The sequence below is a fragment of the Akebia trifoliata genome, chromosome 1 (assembly GCF_017979445.1).
Source record: "Akebia trifoliata isolate Shusen 1 chromosome 1, ASM1797944v1, whole genome shotgun sequence".
Lineage (NCBI taxonomy): Eukaryota > Viridiplantae > Streptophyta > Magnoliopsida > Ranunculales > Lardizabalaceae > Akebia > Akebia trifoliata.
Genome location: NC_141375.1, coordinates 10,820,022 through 10,842,574, shown reverse-complemented (window position 1 = coordinate 10,842,574; position 22,553 = coordinate 10,820,022). Strand labels below are relative to the sequence as shown.

Genomic DNA, 22,553 nt, shown 5'->3' with positions numbered 1-22,553 from the left:
AATTAATTGTGATTTAAGAACTTCCTCTATCATGCTTGAATTTTTTATTTTCTCTAATATTCCTCCAAAAATAGATATTGCTTATGTTTAATTTGTAGGTGCCACCTCGGTGGTGAAATCCGTGAGTAGTATACTGATAGTACTTCAAACTTGTGATCAAAATATGGGAACTTGTCGCGAATAATTGTGAAAACTTATGTATATAAAATTTGTTGAAACAATGTTAACATTTTGTATAAATGCTACGAGTTAATACTTTTTGTAAATGTAAATTATTGGAGTAGTTAAATTTTGTAGATTTTATAAAATCAAATATTAATGAGTTCTTAATTGCCCCCACATAGACAAAATCGTGGCTCCACCTTTCATACGAGCACAAGAAGACCTTTACACACACTAGTCATGTAATTAACAACATAAACACTTCAGAATTAATAATTTTGACTTCATTTTTTCTTATACAATGATCATGCTAGATCTACGAAAATATAAATACACCAATGGATTCAATTTTGGGTAAAGTCTCTTTTTGCGTTAAATTCTGTAGGAAAAAAATACTTAAAAGACCTTGGTGGAAGGACTTCTTTCTTAGTAGTCCATAAATTTTGGGCAATTTCTAAATAGTCCATTTAGTAAACTTTTCTTTTTCTAAATAGTCCCTGGACCTCGTCTCCCACATTTCGTACAATTGAATGCCTTAACCATTCAAACTCATTATTTTCATCTAAAAACTTAGATTTTTGGCATCTCAATCAAGTTTTGGAAACTTAATTCCGTTGGAAAGGATTTAAGAAGGAAGAAGAAACATGTATGTAAAATATTAGGGATTTTTTTCACTTCTTTGTTCTTATTAGTTTTTGGATGAAAATTGATCAAGAACGATTCTTTTGGGTAGAAATCATCTAAGCAAATCGTTATGTCAAGTTTTTAGTCCAACTTTCCATATATTTTAGTCTAATAAACTCAAAAATTGAAAATGAGTAGGTTTTACCACTGTCGAGTTAGACAAAAAATAAAAAGTGGTGAATTCAATAGTAAAAAATTGTGAATTTGACACTGAATAAAAAAATGTAGAGTACGAAAGTAAAAATTGTGAATTCGACGTAACGAGGGACCATTAAGAAAGAAAAAGTTTACTAAGGGTATGTTTGATTGCATGGAAAGTCACTTTCCATGGAATTTGAAATCCATGGAAAATTAATTGTGGAAAATAGGTAGGGTTGGAAAATCAAATTCCATTGTTTGATTTCACTTGGATAAAATCATAGAAAAATATGAGAGAAAAGAACAAGAGGAGAAGGAGGAAGAAGATTAGAGGAGGGGGAGAGGAAGAAGAATATGACGAGGAAGAGGGAGGGGGGAGGATGTGGCGATGACGGCGACGGCAACGGTGACGGCGACGGTGGGGGCAATGGCGACTACGTCGGCGACGAAGGTAAGTGAGGAAGATGGGGGGAGAACGTGGTGATGGTGGTGGCAGAAGAGGTGAGGGATGGAGAAGAAGGAAAAGAAGAAAAAAAAGAAGAGAGAGAGAGAAGGTGGTCGGAAACGGAACCAACAGCGACGACGATGGTGACGACGGCGATGACGACAACGACGAGGTTAGTGTAATGGTGGTGGTGGTGGCGGCGGTGGTAGGGAAGAATTGATGATGGAAAATATGGGTGGATTTCATTTTCCCACCCATATCATTTTCCTACCCATATGGGTGGGAAAGTGAAATCTATGATTTAGTGGACTTTTTGAATGGGGTGGAAAATGAATTTCCATTTCCAAGTGTAATCAAACACTTGAAAAATGTCATTTTCCATGGAAATTGATTTTCCACCCTATTTTCCATGTGCAATCAAACATACCCTAAATGTCCTATCAAGTTACCGTACAAAACTTAGGCACTATTTAGAAAGAAACCCTTCCACGAGGGTCATTTAAGTAATTTTTCCAAAAAAATTACTTCCAAGCTGCACCGAATTAAAAAACTAGAAGTTAAAAAATAACATTTTTCTGTGACCCAAGTCATATAGTTGGATCCAGTTACATTTGATCCAAAAATCTGCATTTTCTGCGGAGTTTTTAAATTTGGAAGGATTTACTAACAAACCGGTCCGACCAAATTAAACCCTGGTCGAACAGCGGTCCGACCAAATGTACAAATTTCGATCTGATTTTTGAAACTAAAATGATGCTTACTGCAGAGGCGGGAAAACTGTAGAATAAAACACAATAGAGAGAGAGAGAGAGAGAGAGAGAGAGAGAGGGGCCTTCACTCAGACTCGGGTAAGCTTGCGAAAACCCTAAAATCAGATTCGAATTAACTTCAAATACTGAAAAAGTTTCAGTAATTAGGGTTTGTTAGTCGTGCATTTCTTCTCAATCTCGTAGCCCATGAAATTATAACTACAATTAATTCCGATTTCACTAACACAGATCTCTGATCTTAATCCCTTAGGTTTTCATCTATAGATCTGAAAGATGGGCATTGAAAACTACCATGTAATCGAGTTGGTTGGTGAAGGTTCTTTTGGTAAAGTTTACAAAGGAAGACGGAAGTACACAGGAAAGGTATCAAATCAATTGGGTTCAACGCATTTCATTTTTCTAAGTTTTATTTTTTATTTTTTTCGAAGATCTATTCATCCATTTAAAGTTGTTGTTTGTGTTAATTTTTCTCAGACAGTTGCTATGAAATTTATCCTTAAGCATGGTAAAAGCGAGAAAGACATTCATAATTTAAGACAGGAAATTGAGGTAATTTTCTATCTCAAATAGAATATATATAATAATTATTTTGATTGGTTAATTTTTTTTTCCCTTAATTGGTCTTTTAGTTTATGTTACCATGGTTCTTCAAATCCAATTGGGTAACTGTGGTGTTGCAACTCAGTGTGATTATGATAACTCGTGAATGCGGAATTGTGATGCAGCTTTTGATAATGATGTGGAGAGTGTAGGGGTGAGGTGAATTCAACTACCCGCTTAAATTAAGTTAATGATTGTTTGGGATCATTTGCACTAACTAGAAGGAAACAAATAAAGGCTATAGAGGGAGGACTCAATGAGAAGAAGAGGGAGAGAGAGGGATAAGAACAAGATAGAGTGAACCCCTTTGTGAGTAGGGAGATGAGGATAAGAATGAGTGATCCTTTTACCTTCTGAACTTATGTCCCCGTTGTACCCTGACACTGATAGTGCTTTTTTAACTCGCTCATAATCAGTTTGTCTGCATACACGTGGACCAATTCATTTTGCACCACTGCAGGCATAGAGGCTATGGTGACATTTAGGCAAGCAATCCCTAGCTCAAATTGTGGCTTCACGCAATGCTGGTTTTGCTTGATGAATACGTTGTGGTATAGTGATGCAATGGTGTTGGTTCACTGATTGTGCATGGATTTGGAGGTGAAGCAATCTCAACGATTAGTAAGGGTCTGTTCTTTACAGAAGTCAGCTCCAGCTCCAAAAGTCAGCTTCTGGAAGAAGCAGAAGCCTAGAGCCTGAAAAGCTACATTCAGCAGAAGCCTGTTCGTTACAGAAACATATAAATTAGAAATTGATGTTCGTTGACAGCTTTTTATTGCTGGATTCTGGTAAAATGACCAGAATACCCTTAATGTTGATAATGCATCTAAAATGCATCAAAAATGACTAAAATACCTTTTTATATATATATATATATTATTTTTAATTTAAATAAATTTATAAATTTTATGAATTTTATAATTTTATCAAAATTTCAGTAGCATCTGCTTTAAAAATGGACATATGAAAGATGACATTAATGCACTGATCATTATTATTGTCTCATCATCATCATCTGTATTATTTTATATAAAAGATTATAGATGACTAATTTTCGAAAGAAAATTCAAATTTTTTATAAAAAAAATATAGGATTTCAATTGGTGATTTTTCATTAATCACTGAAAACAAATTATACTAATCCCTAAATAGATAATATATAGTCATCTATTGTAAATTTTAGTTATTTTCCTTTTATCTCAACCGTCATTTGATGAACAGTAAACCTTTTATGCTTGTCTTTGAATCCTTAGACTTAAAAAAAATAAGTCTAATTTTATTTTTTTATCTTAGAACTTGAGATGACATGCTTTTAAGAAAAAATCAAGACTTTTTCGGATAAGATTAAAGACAAGGGTATTTCCATCATTTTACGTCAATATTTCATGAAAGACCAAAGAAAGATTATGTCATTAGTTTGAACTTTGAATTTCAAAACACACGGGATTATCTATAATAAGAACTTTTACTTACTACACCCCATCTAAATTTTATACTTGATGGTGGCAATGTGAAAATGTTAATTCCTATTTTAAATGCATTGTGTTAATTTTTTTGTTGGGAAGTAGTGATAAATAATTTGAAGTAATTGGATTGTAATAAGTAAAAGTTGGGGTGCCAATAGAATTTCTCCATAACTAACAAAAAAAAATCAAATTGTTTGGGGTGAAGTCATAATTAATGGTGTGGTAATAACACATCCCTTTATTTATTCTCAGATTTTTATCACCCTCTCTCTTTCCATTATATGTGACGGACCCATCTAGCACAATTCTTTTTTTATTTTATTTAAAGAAGGGTACAAATCATTTGGTGGAATATTATTTAAAGAAGAGGGGCATTTAAGTCATTTTAAGTTGGTGGAATATTATTTAAAGAAGAAGGGCATTTAAGTCATTTTAAGTAAAACCGTTTTCGGTCTTTGCTTCGCGCAAAAGCTCATTCGCGGAGCACCTCAAAGGCGGCTTCAATTTCGGACTTCAATCTGAAGCCCAATCAGCTCCAGAAGCCCAAACGAACACAATCCAACGGGCTTTTTAGGCTTAAAAGCAATAAAAGCTAAAAAAGCCCGGCTCCGAAGCCCAAACGAACAGGGCCTAAGTGCCTTGGGGGAGTGGGGCAAAAGAGATATGGAGTGCGTTCCTAAGGTGAGACATACGACAATCTTGATGATCATTATGCGCCCTAAAAGGTCAATGGGAGACCTTTTCCTAGAAGCATCCTTACCTGAAATGATATATTCCTAGAAACGTTACCGACTATGGCTAGCCGGATTCAATCTGCACCTAAAGTGAAGGTGTGAGTTTCTAATTTCTAAAGATTTATGTCCAATATATCTGAGGGTGGAAATGAGGACATCTGTGCTCTTAAAAAATGGGGACTCCCAAGATTGTTATTTTGTGCTTGTTACTCAAATTAAGTTAGTGCATTATTTTTTGAAGCTTTGTGGCATGTCCTTGATATACTTTCTTTACATGCCATTATTGATTTCATGAAGAAATCGAAATGGAAAAGCATTTGTCTTTTCCTGTTTTTTCTGGTAAAAATTATTGCCCTCATTTGACAGTTATAAATTACTATTACTATAATGACTAGTTTGTTTGTGCATTCTGTGTTTGGAAATGAAAGCAACAATATTATTCCACACCAGATTGTGTAAGATAGATTATGCCTGCTAGGGTGCTCTTGCAACTTGTGAGACAAGGTGATGAAGTTCTTGATGTAATGATTATGGGTTACACATAGAAAACCTAAAAGTGTGTAACAAACACTGCTTTTTCCAACAATATATTGTAAAGAGGTATTTGGTTTGTGGTGATTGTGTTGACTTTCTGCTGATATCGAGAATTGTTCATCGACATGCTTTTTTGTGTCTTTGTTACATAGATGTAAGAAATTGTCGTAGTGACGATCTCAAACCTTAATATTAGGGTTTTTCCTCTTCTACAAAATCCTTCGGTTTAGGCAAGTTTTGTTAATGGCAGGGGCCTAGGCAACTAGGCCGTTTTCTAGGATAGGTGATAACACACCTTGTGCGCTCAGCTGACCTGAAAGCATTTTTACAAATGGAAGATGAAGTAGCAGGCCAAAGGGCTGCCATTGTTTGCCTTCCAACCCTCTTCTCACATAGAAAGTTTTAGCTTAGTAACTATATGCCTGTTGCAAACTATGCAGGATTCTTTCTCTTTAATTTTCCCTGTTTAAAATTAGTAAAGAATAAAAAGGCTATTACTTAGAAGAAATGGTTGATATGGGTGTGACATGGACAAGGAAAATATCTACTCACCAATTTAGAGAGTCCTCTATCAGATAAATGGCCTGCCTTAAATGCATAATGGCAAACTCAGTGTTCAGGAATAATTCGGCAAAGGAAAAATCGGTAAAAGTCGAAAAATTAGCATATATTACTAATTATAGAAAAATATAAGCGTATGTCTCATGTATTAGACATACTATAAAATATAATGTTAAACAAATTTACAAAACCATACTATTGTTCACCTTCAAATTTCATGGTTATTTGGTAAGGTTAGTTATTTTGTCAAAAGTTTGAGAATTAATTGAGATTAAATTGTCAATTGAAAGAGAAGTGAATGAATTGGGACTTTTTCAGAAAGTCTGCAATTTTTGTTACTATGCATCCATGTGATGAAAAAAGGAGCTGTCCATAGATTGGCAAGTTTCACCAAGAAGAGTACTGAGGCACCCAGCAGGTCAGTTGCTTGGCTCGCCGAGGTGTTTTTACAATCCTGATTTAGATGTAGGATTTTCTTTGACACAATTTCTGAGATGATCTTGATACAGAATTCCGATAAAGTTCTTGGGGTGAATCAATTTCCAGGTCTAGATTCTTTAAACCATGCTTTGGTTTTTAATGAAGTTCGGTCACCATCCTCATTTAGGAATAGCTGATAAATCTATACCTATCTTTAGGTGATAAAAACAGTTCAAAAACTCTGAAATTTTTATGTTTTGAAATTCCTTCAAAACTATGCTTCAATTGAAATGGCATTAGAATTTTCACGTTGCAATGTTTTTTCTTTTCCAATTGAAATATGTGTGTGTACATATCAATTATTTCATTTTGGATGCTAATCTGTGCAAATAAATGTTGATTGAAATGTACAGATTCTAAGGAAGTTGAAACATGAAAATATAATCGAAATGCTAGACTCTTTCGAAACTCCCCAAGAATTTTGTGTTGTCACTGAATTTGCGCAGGTAATGAGCTTTTTATAAGGATCTTGTTATCAAGGAAAATGTTACTTGCAAGTTTAGTTAAGGCTCATATTATGTCTGTAGGGTGAACTTTTCGAGGTTCTTGAGGATGACAAATGCCTACCAGAAGAACAAGTTCAAGCAATTGCAAAGCAGTTGGTACTTTCCTCACTGGTGCTTCCATGTACTTAATTTATTTGTTATATTATTCTTGGCTGCATGGCCTAATGGTTGTTTGCATGCAGTCTCTCTCTCTCTCTTTGATAAGGATAACGCTATTAATAAAGAAAGGAAGTTGAGATGACCCACCTTAGTTACAAGGAACTAAAAACAAAATCTTCGAACAGGCTCTTTTTGTCACTTTTTTTTTTCTTTTTGGCAGTCATTTATGATATACGAATTTGTGCTGTTTGAAAATTGCAGGTGAGGGCATTGCACTACTTACATTCCAACCGAATTATCCATCGGGATATGAAACCACAAAATATTCTTATCGGGGCTGGAAGTATTGTTAAGGTTGGCTGGTTAGAAAATGCATGTGTTGTCTTATATGAGAAATCCAAGTGAGATAATTTATCTGTGTAGAATATTTTGTATTCTCATTATAAAGTAAAACTTCTCTTCCGTAATCATTGTTCTTGATTCATCTAACAAAGAAAAAATATCCTAATTTCTGATTAGTATATAGCTGCATACAGTCTCTTGTAATATTTTGCATGCCATAGCTCATGGCTGGTTTTCCTTTCCTTTTTTGTTTGGAATTAGTTTGAGCCTCTAGATTATTGCCTTTTTGGGGACTTTTTCATGAGTCTTATTTCATGTGTTAGAATCATGTAAGAGCTTCAACTTCTGGCAATAACATTTGTTCAGGAAGAGCAGTTTTGTGGGATATACGTTGATATTCTGGATTGCATCAATATACAAGTTGTACATGTTATTCTTGACAGTTCAAATAAATTATTGAAATTACATCAGCTACAAATCTCCAATTATTAACGATCAACACAGACAACATAAATCTGATTTAAATTACATTTTTTTAATGACGTCTTAAAATAAGAGCCTTTTCTGAAAAATTGGATGAAAGATTGGCAAGGAAATTATATGCTCTCATGCTTTATCCCTAACTATAGAACTTTGATCATACTATGTTTACCAAATATTTGAGTGTCCTACCAAAGCAAAAAAAAATTCTACTAGAGCCATCATGAATTGTGAGATAACTAGAGTGAAGTAAAATGTGAAGCAAAAGTTAGAAGTAGTGGACTGAAATGTAATGTCTCCAATGATAAATGGCCATATGTTGGAGAATTGGCATGTTGTTAGGAAGGCGCTGACGAAAATGAGTGTGCATAGGGGCATGGGTTTGTTGCTATCGTGTTATGCAAGTTTTTACTTACATTTACACAAACTATTACATGTAAAATTTCCATAAAGTTGGGGATGTCCATTTCTCCTAAAGTTCAATTTTTCTTTTCCTTTGGGGACGGAAAATAAATGGAACTAAAAATCTGCCACCTCCATCATATGCACCCAAGGCACACATGTTGAGCATGGGGCATTAAAGGTATAGAAAGCATGAGGCCTTTGCCTTTGGAACATTAATGAGTTATATGCATCATCAGATCTCTTTCTGCTTGATTTTTTTTAATTAGGCGTAGTGCATTTTTGGGAAGCCCTCCATGGTAAGCCTCAAGGAAGTCTCAAATGCCTTTTAAAACATGCATGAGTTATGAAATCCTAGGATGGAAAAAATGTTTCAGTTATTTTTATTCCATCGGCTTCTTATTCTTAGCTTGGATTTTCTTCATTTATTTTCATTCTCCAAAATGTTGGAGGTGCACTTTGCACTTGACTTTTGGTCCTTCACTTCACATGCCAACACATTTGCTTAAGCCTTTGCATGGACATATCTAGGGACTTCCTTGGTCATCATCTTTGGCTTGGATAATGTATTATATTGATTTGTTACGTTTTTAACGTATTAAACTTCTAATAGAAAAATCAAATTCTTTTATTAACTACAATGATAAGGAGGTTATGTTCTCATGATTTACTATGATATGTGGTTCTTTCTTTGTCCATTCCCTCTTTTCTAAAATATATATCACTATATTTCACTTTCCTATTATCAACATACAAGTTTTTATAGAGTTTGACCACCAATTTTGCTACTAATGTAACAACTTTAATTATAAACTATAGCTTTAATAAATTTTATAGGGAGTCCACTTATGATCATCATGCTTATATACCTCACTTCTTTAATTAGAATTATTGTTGAGTTACCCATATAAAACTATCTCGCTAGTTGCTCATTTTTCTGTTTTTGTCTATGGTACAGCTTTGCGATTTTGGATTTGCACGTGCAATGTCAACAAACACCGTTGTCTTGCGCTCTATAAAAGGTCACCCTAATCATGTGCAATTTTCTTTTACTTCATCTTATTATGCATGATTACTTCCTTGGAGAAATCTGCCTTTCATAGTCATCTCCAACCGATTGCGTGCATAAGTTCACGAGGCATACCTATTTAAATTTAGTATATATTTGCATTATGCTCTTTAGAGTTCAAAGACCAGTACATATTTCAGTGTTGAAGCCTTTTAATAGGTAAAATCCGTATTTACCTAGGCACTCTTTGTGAGTGTCTCCGAACTGCCCAGAACTATCACTCCATGGATAGATAGTTCACTGGTTTGCAATTCTCGATGTTTTTATGCTAGCTAGCATTGAACCTGGTGCATTTTTCAGGTACTCCTTTGTACATGGCTCCCGAACTGGTGCGTGAACAACCCTACAACCATACTGCAGACTTATGGTCTCTTGGGGTCATTTTGTATGTTTCAACTTTTTCCCAATTTATTTTGCCTTTTCTCTACCATAATTAGATTATACATCAATATATAAATGATTGGGTCTGGTCTCTAGTCTAGTTTAGTTAAAAAAGGTTCTTAAATCTATTTCATGTTCATTCGATTTGGTAACTGTTTCTCCATTTATTTTTTCATTTGAATCCCTTTCTCTTCCTTTTAATTTTCCTGGCATCATAACTTGGGTGGGACTGATTGTTGGGTCTCCATATGGATTTCCTGTTGGCATTGAAACCATTGTGTCGTCTATCCAATGGATAAGAAATTGAGTGCGGTACCATGCAAACTTAATTTTGATCATTTTAGTTACAACTCAGAGTTCTCTGATATATATTTTTGGTGCCTTAGCATTCAATTTGTTGTACCTTCATTTCTTTGTTTTGATCAAAAGCTACCTTTTGAGAAAGAAAGAGGACACGAGGTAGGAGAACAATTCTAGAATTGTAATGTCAAGTCTCATAATGAGAGCTTGGCATATATATATTAACAAAAGGGTGAATGGACATAAACGCCCTTACATGGAAATAATAGAATAGAAAAAGAGAGTTGCTATTGCCTCACCAACTTTTACTGATGCCACACCAATTCCTATGTAAATCACCAAAGAATTGCACATAGTTGGTGTGACGTTAGTAAAAGTTGGTGTAACAATAGTAATTCTTTAGAAAAAACATTAAAACATTGTTTTTAATACTCTTCCTCAAGTTGGGGCAATATATCAACTAAGCAAAGCTAGACAAGATGAGAGTTAGTGATAGAAGGACCAACAACCTTCGTAAGTATATCGGCAAGTTGATCTGAAGAAGATACAAAGATTGTCAAAAAAGCACAAGATCGAACTTTCTCCCTGAGAAAGTGAACTTCAACCTCTATATGTTTGGTTTTTTCGTGGAGAATTAAGTCAAAAGTAAGCATGATGACAGACTTGTCACAAAATAAAGTAGAAGGACCATAGACAAGAAATCCTAGTTCCGTCAGCAAAGATCTAAGCCAAATAAGCTTACAAGTGTCAATGGCCATATCACGGTACTCAGGTTCAACAGAAGTACGGGAAACCACACTCTATTTCTTGCTTTTCCATGAGATCAGGTTACCACCATAGAAAGTACAGAAATTAAAGGTAGATTTCTTATCTGTAAGAGAATCAGTATAATCAACATCAATGAAGTAGGACAAATGTGGTAGAGCAGTGGATGAGTAGAAAAGCCCAAGATCAAGATGTAGTGAAGAATACAATAAATAACATTAAAATGAGGTGAGCAGAGCATGTATGAACTGAATGACCACACTAACCGCAAATGTCAAATCCGGTCTAGTGTTATTCAGATAAATCAGACAGCCTACGAGTCTCTAATAAGAAGAGGGATTAGATAAAAAATAAGTAGATTCGGCATGAAAACGATGATTCTGATCTATAGGAGATGAGACAGGGCGACAACTAAGCATCTCAGTATCCTGAAGAAGATTCAATGTGTATTTGCGCTAAGATAACGAAATACCACGAAGAAAGCGAGTCATTTCTATTCCCAATAAGTACTTGAGAGGACCAAAGTTCTTAACCTAAAAAATACGACCTAATGGTATTGTTACACTGTCAATTCATTATGCATCATTTCCAGTCATAATAATATCATCTACATAAATCAAAACAATGGTGCAACGACCATCCAAACCTTGACAAACAAAACAAGTATGATCGGAGTGGCATCTGGAAAACTCCATAGATAAAATAACTTCAGAAAAACGCTGAAACCAAGCTCGCTGGGATTGTTTCAGGTTATACAGAGATTTGATAAAGCAACAAACCTTCCCCGGATACTCTCACTGAAGACGAAATCTAGGAGGGAGTCCATGTAAATAACATCAGTTAGATCACCATTCAAAAATGCATTTTTCATATCGAGTTGGTGAAGGGGCATGAGTGACATGCAATTAAAAAGATTAGGAGGCGAACAATGGAGAGTTTGGCTACAGGAGCAAATGTAACATCAAAATATTTTCTTGGAGTCTATGTAGATCCCTTAGTAATGAGGCGAGCCTTGTATCAATTAATAGTGCCATCCGCAAGATATTTAATAGTGAAAACCTATTTACAACCAATAGTCCACTCCCCAGAGGGAAGGGGAATAAGTTCCTAAGTGTGATTTTTTATCAAAACATCTATCTCAGCAGTCATGGCTCTAGTCCACTGAGGATCTCGCAAAGCCTCTGATATTGACTAAAGAACTCGAATAGAATCAGGGGCGACAAGGTAGGCTTGATAAGAAGGAGAGAGTCTTTGAAAAGAAACAAACTGGACAATAGGATGATCATTAATACACCCTTGCTTACCTTTGCGAAGTGTAATAGGAAAGTGGGAGTCAGAAATAGAAGAAATATGAGTAAGAGTAGAAGAAGGTATACCTGAGTCTAAGGAGGAGGCTAGTAAGGTTGGAGAGGGGCGAGGATGACGAGAGTAAACCTTAAGAGACGACGAAGATGAAGATGGAGAGAAAACTGAAGAGGGTAGCACTATAAGAAAGGGATCCTGCAAAGGAAAAGAGTCCTGCAAAGATGTAGCATGAAAATAGGGAACATTTTCAAAAAATGTGACATCCAAAAAATAAATTACACGATGAGAAAGGGGATCAAAACAATGATATTCCTTTAACATAGACGAGCAACCCAAGAAAATACAACGAATGACTTTGTCATCTAATTTCGTGCAATGAGGGGCCCTATCCTGAACAAAACAAGTGCACCTAAAGACTCTAAGTATAATGGTGAAGAGGCATCTATCCCCTTAAGGTTCGACTTGGAACGCAGTTAAGGAGAAAAGTCGTAGTGAGGACTGTTATATTCTAGTATAATTTTGAAACATGCATCCCTCGAAGAAGACACCAGACAATGTTCATGAGGTGCGTTTTGCCACCCCATTCTGCTCAGGAGTGTAGGGACAAGTCAACTGGTGAAGTATAACGTGCTCATGAAAATAAGGCAAAATCCCATTAAAAATCATAGTGCAAAGAAGACAGTGCAAAATCGCAGCATGTGAAGGACATAAAATTCTATCGCAACATGCGATAAAGGGAAAAAACACAAGAGAAAAAGATCCCCGAAGGGGAGACCTAATGGAGTTGTTGCTAGATTATTAGGTCTCAAACTCCAGAGGTGTTTGAGGAAGGAAGAAAAGAGGAGAGAAGAAAAGAAAGGAGACTTCAAGGTTCAAAAAACTGAAGAGGGGAACCCAAGAGAGGGGGGGAGACAATGGGTCCTCTAAGCTCTGATACTAAGAAGGATTGTAGAATTGTAATGTCAAGTCTCATAATGAGTGCTTGGCAGGTATATATATTAACAAAAGAGTGAATGGATGTAAATGCCCTTATATAGAAATAATAGAATAAAAAAACCATTAAAACATTAGTTCCAATAGTAGGCCCATAAATAAAGTAATTGTCTTACTCATACATTAATTATAACGGAATCTTCGATTGGCTAACTTCTGGACGAGAAGTAGGCACATTAAGTTTTACAATTTTTTTTTATTGGTGGGTAAGCTGGACCCACTACCAAGTATTTATGCAGTATTTATTCACAATATAACCCTTTTAAATTTCTCTTCACCTTCATAGATCCTATAGCATGAACTGAAAATTAGTTGATTATGGGACACAACCAGGTATGAACTATATGTTGGTCAGCCTCCATTTTATACAAATTCAGTTTATGCACTAATTCGGCACATCATCAAGGTAGATTTGCTTAACTCTTTCTTTTAAATTATAAATTCATATTCCAGTTTACATGTTCAATTATATTTCCATTCTTTTTTGTAGGACCCAGTAAAATATCCAGACAACATGACTCCAAATTTCAAAAGCTTTTTAAAGGGATTGCTCAATAAGGTGGTTGCTGAAGTTAAAATCCTATTTTCTTAGAAGAAAGGGGGAGTTGTTTATAGCCCTTTGTTGCAGTTATTTCTACAGTGAAATTGATTTATAAAATTATGAAATCAGGTACCACAAAATAGGCTTAGTTGGCCTTCTCTTCTTGAACACCCTTTTGTCAAAGAAAACTCAGATGATCTAGAGGCCAGGGTAATGTTTTTTCTCCATTTTCCCCCTTTTAATGTGTGAAATAGTCAATACATACATTGGGCCGCTTACCAATCGGAAAAGATTTTTGGTGTCAAACTTATTTACTAATCTGTAGGTTTGTGAAAGTAATTTGTATTTGGTAAACACTTGCCAGGAACTACGTGCAGCAACTGCTGCAGCTAAGGTATTTGATGCAGCTTGGAAGGGTGAAGGGACCAAAATACTTACTTCAGCAATCGGATCATTTGCTGCTAGTCCTGAAAGTGAGATCCTTGATCGTATATTCAATGTTTTCATTTTATTTTATGTTTCTGAGTATCCTAAAATACTTCGTTACAGGTAAGATTCATTCTTTTACTCCTGAGAACAACAATGCTCGTAATCTTCCAAGTGATGATAAATCAGATAGTCCTAGCTTAGTCATCTGTAATTCTTCACAGCATGAGGAGTCTTCCGGATTGACAGTTCCTAATGATTTTGTTCAGTCAGGTAGATGTCATAATTAAACAAATCCTCATGCTCTTTTTTCTTTTTGACTTTTTTTGTTGGTAAGTTTTTTTATTTTATTTTAACAGATTCAATTGTGATTGGGAGAACTATGTAAGGTGGTCGGCACTTTCTCATAGCCAGTATAATTTAGAATAATCTGGAAACAAAACACATTTAAATTGGCATAAGCGATGGTTTGATTGCTGTTGTGTTGACTTGCTTGTGCAATTGAATAGCTATTGCATCGAGTGGTCTGTTGATTTTTGGGTTTCGATGAGGGTAGATGATAGTAATTATCGATTGTAGTTGCATGTGTGGTTAATTGATATTTGGGTTTTTGTGAGGTAATTTAATACTATTATTAAGCTTGATATATTAGTGGATATTTCATTAGGTCTCTTTATGGTTTTTATTAAAAAAAAAAAATATTTTCGGCTTAAGTTCAACAAAGTAGTGGGACCTATGCATTTGTTTCTTTCTTTTTGTGTGTGGTAGTTTCTTAGAGGCAATTGTAAGTTCCCTATCCATTAGTTAATAGTTCCATGATTATTACTCCAGACATGCCTTTTTTTTTTTAGTTCGCCTGTTTTCTAAAGCACTTATCTGTTGTGCAAGATGATCATTTTTTTCCTATCAAATTGAATTCAAAATTTCCTTTGTCGTAGATAGTAAAAAAATAATGAGTAGTGTTTTGTGCTTTTGCCGATTCTTTTGGTTTTTTGTTCTCTTCACAATTTCTGTGTTTCTAGGCGGCCACATTGCCTCATAGAAGTAATTTTCTTTGCTTTGATTGGTTATCAATTTTTCAACGAATCCTTTTGTTGATAGGTAAGTGGTTAGTGGTTACTGTTAGTAGGCGAGGACCACTTTTGAGACGAATTGGTGAAATCAACAATCATAGTCTTTGACCACTTAGGAAGTTGGCACCTTCCATGAGTCTGATTCCGTTTCCACCTTTTCGATTTCCCTAAATTGGTTCATGTCTGCAATGGGTGGTTTTTGTGATGAATCAGTTTCTTGGAAATGGGTGGTTCTGCTAATTTCAACTTGGTGATTTATAGACCAAGTTTATTTTCTTAGAAAAAGTTAGTAACATTTTAATGAAAAAAATGTTTACAAATACGGAAAGCAGGGCAGAGAGGGGATCACAAAGGGGCCCTCCTGAAGCCACCCAACAAAGCAGTTCAAGACCTTTAAAACAGCTTTACCCATTGGGAATATGAACAATATCTTCCAACCTCGTAAAAAATATTAGCTGGAGTGCAGTTTATCATGATTCAAGCCTGTTTATCATTGATTTCTTCAATGAACAATATCTAACTTAATGACCTTCAAAACATCTTGACAGTTCACGCATTGTTGTGGGGACATGAATGATCTCCTTTTCCAACCTTGTAAATAAGTAGCTGGAATGCTATGTATCATGATCCAAACCTGTTTGCCATTGATTTCTTAAATGATCAAGATCTGAAATTCATTTGTCAGTTTTTTTTTTTTAAAATCTCAATACCTTCCATTTACATAATTTTGATATTTCGTACTTTTAATGGGTAAATGCTGTCCATGTTTCAGGCTGCCAGACATTGGATAGGTTAGAGAATAATTCTCGCACTGTGAAAGGGGCAAATAATATTGGTCAAGATAATGAAGCGTTAGCATGTGTTCTGATGCCCTTAAAAACCCTGTCCAAGGGATCATCGAGCACTTGCAGGTAAGACAAATTTTTTGTCTCTTGCTAAGCATTTGTGTACAGTATGTTTCTCTCTCTCTCTCTCTCTCTCTCTCTCTCTCTCTATATATATATATGTATATATACGGTAAATGGGGATATGCCTCTTCATTCGCTGAATACATGGATACTCATGTGGGTATTATATCCAATATGTTTGACACCAAGCTTATAATTAAGCCATCTACTTTTTTTTTTTAGTGTCTATTGCAAAGTTTTTTACACTATGATTTGTTAAGACATTGTTTATCCATTTTGTTGACAAACCACACATGGAAACTATTAGGACCTAAAAAAATAACCAGTAGTTTAACATGAAACAAGTAAATTTTAATACATAGGTTCCATGAAATATTTTCAGTACCGATATTTGTATTACAAATTGTGGATTATTTCAACAATTTGACACCTCAAAATCTTCAGCAAAATCAACCCAATCCTCCGTTCGTGGCATCAGTGTGGTATTTGCCAAAGAAACTCTGATGGTTAACTCAAACTACAATTTTTAATTGGAATACCTACAATATTCAAGTGGAATTTACACTATTTTTTTATGCCATATGAACTAATTGTTTATTAAACTTGTACAGGGATCAGGACATTCTTCGTGTAAATCAATCACTTAGAATTCTTTCAAACTTGGTTGCGGCTGGTGCTCTTCATTCTGATGTGGTACTTGATGACATGATACATGAACTCCTTGGATTCTCCGCTGTTGTAGTTAACACGAAATCAAAGGATGGTAATGATTTAACAGCAAAGGTATTACACACAAGGCCTTCACATTGCAGTTTGTGGTATTTGGTTCCACTCTTCTCTACAACTTTCGGGTTACTTTACAATATCTTGATGTCTTAACTTTTCTTTTGTTAGTGTTTGAAGTTTCAATGAACATAATTTTCTGAGGCCATTTTACTGCAAAATGTCACTCCTAGTCATGCTTGTATTCATATTTGATTCTTCATGTAGTTGATACAATTGTGAATCTTGGGATATGCAGAGTCTCGCAATTTTAAAGAAATTAGTGGATAATAGTGGAAGTAGTATTAGGGTTTCATATATCCGGCATTGGGCTGCATTAGTGGAACTGTATTCAAAGGTTAGTTTCTTTCAAAAGCATTGGGTGATCTTTATTGCTTCGTTGTTTCCGTCTTTCTCAAGTTTTTCATACAATTGAATATGTAGGTTGTGAGTTATACTGAAGATGCATCTGGAAAAGTTCTGTATGAATCAACTGCATGTATTGCGGTCATTTTATCCCGGGTTGCTCAGGGACTCAAAACATCGGTTGACGAAGCTTCAAAACAGATATTGGATCACGCTCAAACATCTGGAATGGTGGATCTATTGTGTGTGTGCTTGTCGACTTCAGGTTCAAGTCTCATGTCAGGTTCTTCAAATATGTTGCGTGCTGCTTGCGAAGCATGTAGGGCTATGTGGGCATTGGTAAATGCATTGGAAATTCTGTCCACAATAGAGCATGCTTATATGTTTCCATTAAATTCTTTGCGGAGACACTCTTTATTTCAACTTGACATCAAGGATGTACAAGGCATGATGCTTGGAACAGAATCGGCAAAAAATATTGATGCATTGACAAGAGCTTTCTTTAAGTCAAAATCCATTCAGGTCGCCATTTACTATTGCTTTCACCAACGTCTGGAGTCTGCCTTGTCTTCTGCCCTTCAGGTGTTATTTTCTCTCTGTCATGGAATCATGAATATTCCAATAATGGGCTATTCAGTTATTGGCTCTTATGTTTGTTGTGTTTATAAATTTTATGTTTTATTGAGTGGAAATTGTTCGAGATGCTTAGAATATTCACATTTATGCATGTACAAATTTATTTAGAAAATACATATTCAAAAAAGATTATGTTTTAATGCATGTGATGCTTTTTTTTGTAACATCATGTGTATTTGAACTTTCATTTTAATAAATCCAAAACCAAAACATTAATAACTTACGTCCCTTCCTATCTATATATTGTGGAGTATTTGTGTATCTTGGTTAACTATTTTACATTTTTTTATTGTAATATGCCATGAGCAACAGAAGATTCATGGCTCCCAAGAAATGTTCATGTAGTCTGTAGCATTTAATTCTCATCTTGATTGCATGATTGCTCTGCTTCATATGTTTTAATGGAAGTTTTACTATCCTTCACTGTTTCAGCTCTTGTTAAGGTGCTGCCTACATAACGGATTCATTTCTGGTCTACTTTGTGGCCTTCCAAATTCCTTACCTGTTACAACTGTCATCAGTGGAGGAGGGGATGCTACAATAGTTTCAGAGCTATTCTCTATATTATCTCTGTGCGCTTCATCTTCAAATAAAGAGCTTCTAACAGGAGAAACAACAAATCAAAAGTTCAAAATATCCAGTCCACGTGTCGTGGTTCTGTATTCTTGTCTCACCCTTGCCACTATAGCACAATGTCTGAAGGTGTCTGGAAGAGTTTCTTCATCGTTCATGCTTACGACTTCTGCAAAGAAACAGCTTTCTCGACTTTCGGTCCTTGCCCATCACTCTTCTTCTAATGATACTACGGCGACGACATCCTTACAACCACATTGTGCAGCGGCCATGCTAGCTCTTGCATCTGTTCTATCCCTTGAAAGTGGAGTTCCTTCTGAATCCCCCATCTCTGAAACTGCTGTTCCTTTGATCCCTCCGACTTCCACACTATGTGGCCTCCTAAGTATCCAATCCTCAAATGAAGTAATTGCCAATCAGAATGGTATGCTCTCATACTGGCATGGCCTTAGAGATGGGTGCGTTGGTTTGTTGGAAACCAGACTTAAGTGGGGAGGGCCATTAGCCGTTCAACAGGCTTGTGCAAATGGTATACCTCATCTCCTTATTTGTTTATTAGCTGACAATCTTCAAGAATTAGATGGCTCAAAGGATCAAGTTGGGTTATCACCTAAAGGTGTTGTATGGACTGTTTCTTCAATATGCCATTGTCTTTCTAGTGGAGTTACCGCTTTCCGTGAGATCTTGGTTAGGAACGAACATGTTAAGCTCATCTATGGCTTGTTATCTGAAGCACACCTCAAGATCTTGAAGTGCTGGAGTGGGCCCGGGGGTGGGAATACTGGAATCAAAGATCTAATTAATGCAGTAATTGATCTCTTAGCATTTCCTTTTGTCGCGGTGCAGAATATTCCTGGCTTGCCATCCGCTACTGCTTCCGTAAATAGTGGTTTCCTTCTTAACATGGGTTCACCCGGTGGAAGAGTAGGCATAGAGGACAGGGACACGGTGAAAGCAATTGCATCATACATGCCTAAATACATTCAAATCCTTATGGAGGTTGGATTTCAATCCTATAGTTTTTATTATTATTATTATTAATTCCAAGGGGTTGGCCTAGTGGCAAGCTGAGCCTTGATAAGCTCCTCAGGAAGGGTAGGTCAAGTAATCTAAATCCCACGAAGCAATGCATTCCCTGGGGCCACCCTCCAGGGTCTGGTTGACCATCGACTCAACCTTGCATATAGGAATTTCCGAGGGGGTCGTGATTGTGCCCGTGGGATTAGTCTCACCTGAAGAGTGGGAATATATATATTCCTAATGATTTTTTTTTCCAGTTAGTTGCTTCTTGTTGGTGGTTTCTAATACAATTAATTAGCTTCATCAGGTGGGAGTGCCTGGTTGTATTCTTAGGTGTTTGGAGCACGTGGAGTCGAAAGATTTAGGAAGGCCTGTAGCCTTTCTTGCAAAAATGGTCGGCCATCGACCCCTTGTAGCTCAGCTTCTAGAAAAAGGTCTGTTGGATCCATGCAGAGTGAGAAAGCTGCTTGATAGTTCAAGCCCAAGAGAGGTTGTGCTTGACATACTGATGATAGTTTCCGACTTAGCTCGAATGGATAAGGTCAGGAACCTACACCATATCCATTTCATTTGAGAGCTGCTATTGGCACCCCAACTTTTACTTATTACACCACAGTTTCTTAAATTATTTATCACACCTCACTTAAAGATTAAAACACACTCTTCAAACATTACAAAGGTTTGGCTCAAATTATAATCTCAACATTACAAAATTTTATAACACGTTCAAACAATCTCAGTAGTTTACAATTATGATTAGGCTCATATAAATTCCTAAACCCAAGACAAAAAAAAAAAAAAAAACACCCCAACTTTTACTATTTCTCAGCCATTCAGTTGTTTTCTTTATTTGTAATGAGGTGTAATAAGTAAAAGGTGGGGGTGCCAATAGCAGTTCTCTTTCTTTTTCTATATGCTTAAAAAGGTCTTTTGCCAAATTTAAAATATGCTTGTTTGCAGGTTTTCTATGAGATCCTTAATAAAGCAGATTTGTTGGAGTTCTTGAAGGGCTTCCTTAGCCATGACGACGCGAATGTACGTGCCAAGGCTTGCAGTGCTGTAGGCAACATGTGTCGACATAGTCCCTATTTTTATAGTTCACTCGTAAGTAATGGACTCATATTACTGCACTAGGATTTGTTAAGCTGAATGTTTGGCGTTGTTGTGGTTTTGTTCTCATTATATATATATTTTTTAATTTAATTTCTCAGGCGAGGCACCATATCATCAGTCTCCTCATTGATCGATGTGCTGATCCAGACAAACGTACTAGAAAATTTGCTTGTTTTGCTGTAAGATCCTCCCCCAATCAATGTAATTTATGGAAAAATTTCTTCTATCCTTGATGTGATGGTGGTACAGTGAAACTTTAACCTACCTTTTTATTCAAGAATAATGAATGCCATAAAAAGGTGTATAATTATCATTATCTTCATATCCAATAATTGCTGTTTGAGATGACGATGTATTACCATAACATCGACCATGACTTCGTTGTCCTAATTCTATTTACCGCTTTGTTTGAAAGCCAATGATATTATATCTGAAGAAAACATAAATTTATGTGATACATTGACCTTTAACAAATGCTGTTGATCTAACATTCTTGTCTCTCCAGATTGGCAACGCTGCGTACCACAATGACCTGTTGTACGAGGAACTCAGGAGATCCATTCCGCTACTCACTAATCTTTTGCTTTCAGTGGAAGAAGACAAGACCAAAGCAAATGCAGCGGGTGCCCTCAGTAATCTTGTCCGTAACTCCAGCAAGCTCTGTGGAGATGTTGTTTCTAAAGGAGCGATACAGGTCTGTCAGTTATGTACATTCTGCTTTCACATCTTAAATCTGTCAGTTTAATCTATGTTTTAAATGTGCATGGGGTTGCTTTTTGGCCTTAGTGTGGTGGGCTGTTAGCCTCAAATGTTATTAACAAACATGGCGATTTGATGGCTTGTCTAAAGTCCATTGACTTGAGTCTCACCAGTCCTTATGCTTCTCACATAAAGCTCAAGTTTTTAAAAGGTCTCAATCATTTTTTCTTTGTCCACCATTATAAATCTGTTACCTAAAAACATTTCTAGTTGACGCTACACAGACCATCATGTATTTCAAATTTACTAGTTTAAGTGAGGAAGGGGTTAAATGATCTTAGTAACTTTCGTTTTAGCTATAAACGTTAAACGGAAGGAAGATTTTATTTATTACTATTGTTTTTTTTGTTTGGGGAGGGGGCATGTTTGTGGTTAACCAGTTGAGGCTTTCGATTGAGCCTAAAGCCTTGGGTATCATCCATGACACTAGATTCCTTGACATTTTAACTGCATTGTTTGCTCTCTGCAGGCTTTGTTAAAGCTTGTCTCGGACTGTTCCACTGTAGCTTTGAGCCCGAGTAGAAGGGATGCGGTAAATGAGTCACCTCTAAAGATCGCTCTCTTCTCATTAGCGAAAATGTGTGCACACCCTCCATGCAGACAATTCCTTCACTCATCAGAGCTGTTCCCAGTTGTTGGACGCCTTCGACAATCTCCAGATGCAGCAATTGCCAATTATGCTTCTCTAATTATCAGTAAAGTAGCTGAATCCTAAAACTAGTAAAATGTGCTTAATTCCAATCATCGATGCACTCGATCGCCTAGATTGTATAGAAATATATCTGGTACTAGGATTATCCTTATAACATGTCATCTTCTTGTAAACTTTGTGATCGAAGTCTTTTACCGTACAGTACAAAATGTCTTGTTTCATCCTGTTATCGTTACTATGTAACAGGGTAAATTTGTTCGCTAGAAAGGATTGTGGCATATACCCTTGAGAATTTGTTATGACATTAAGAGACGGCTTAATATTCAACACTGCAAAAAATACAACCAGCAAACCTAGTCCCACATACTTATCAAGTCCTTAAAGAAAATCCCTCTAAACTCTTGCGTCCGATACCCTACTTTCCAATGCAAGGTGATTTCTTTTCTTCCAAATCCTCTCAACATATAGCAAATGGAGAAGGGCTCTGTAAAATCCTCTTAGAAGCTAA

General features: G+C 36.0%; 1 protein-coding gene across 2 annotated transcripts; it reads left to right on the top strand.

Annotated features, from left to right (window-relative positions):
• The first annotated feature begins 2,120 nt into the window (after positions 1-2,120).
• On the top strand, positions 2,121-22,323 carry FU (kinase family with ARM repeat domain-containing protein). 2 transcript variants are annotated; one of them, XM_086438510.1, is made up of 23 exons: positions 2,121-2,277; positions 2,450-2,562; positions 2,674-2,748; positions 6,928-7,020; positions 7,102-7,176; positions 7,441-7,533; positions 9,362-9,425; positions 9,773-9,857; positions 13,550-13,622; positions 13,707-13,775; positions 13,887-13,967; positions 14,122-14,230; positions 14,307-14,456; positions 16,029-16,167; positions 16,776-16,947; positions 17,186-17,284; positions 17,371-17,874; positions 18,361-19,500; positions 19,829-20,062; positions 20,482-20,625; positions 20,733-20,813; positions 21,140-21,328; positions 21,863-22,323. In XM_086438510.1, exons 2-23 carry the CDS (start codon positions 2,473-2,475, stop codon positions 22,106-22,108), a joined length of 4,005 nt encoding a protein of 1,334 aa, XP_086294636.1. In that variant the 5' UTR covers positions 2,121-2,277; positions 2,450-2,472; the 3' UTR covers positions 22,109-22,323. The 2 variants fall into 2 exon arrangements, with proteins under 2 accessions (XP_086294636.1, XP_086294629.1); XM_086438503.1 differs by having other exon boundaries at positions 7,102-7,191.
• Positions 22,324-22,553: the final 230 nt, after the last annotated feature.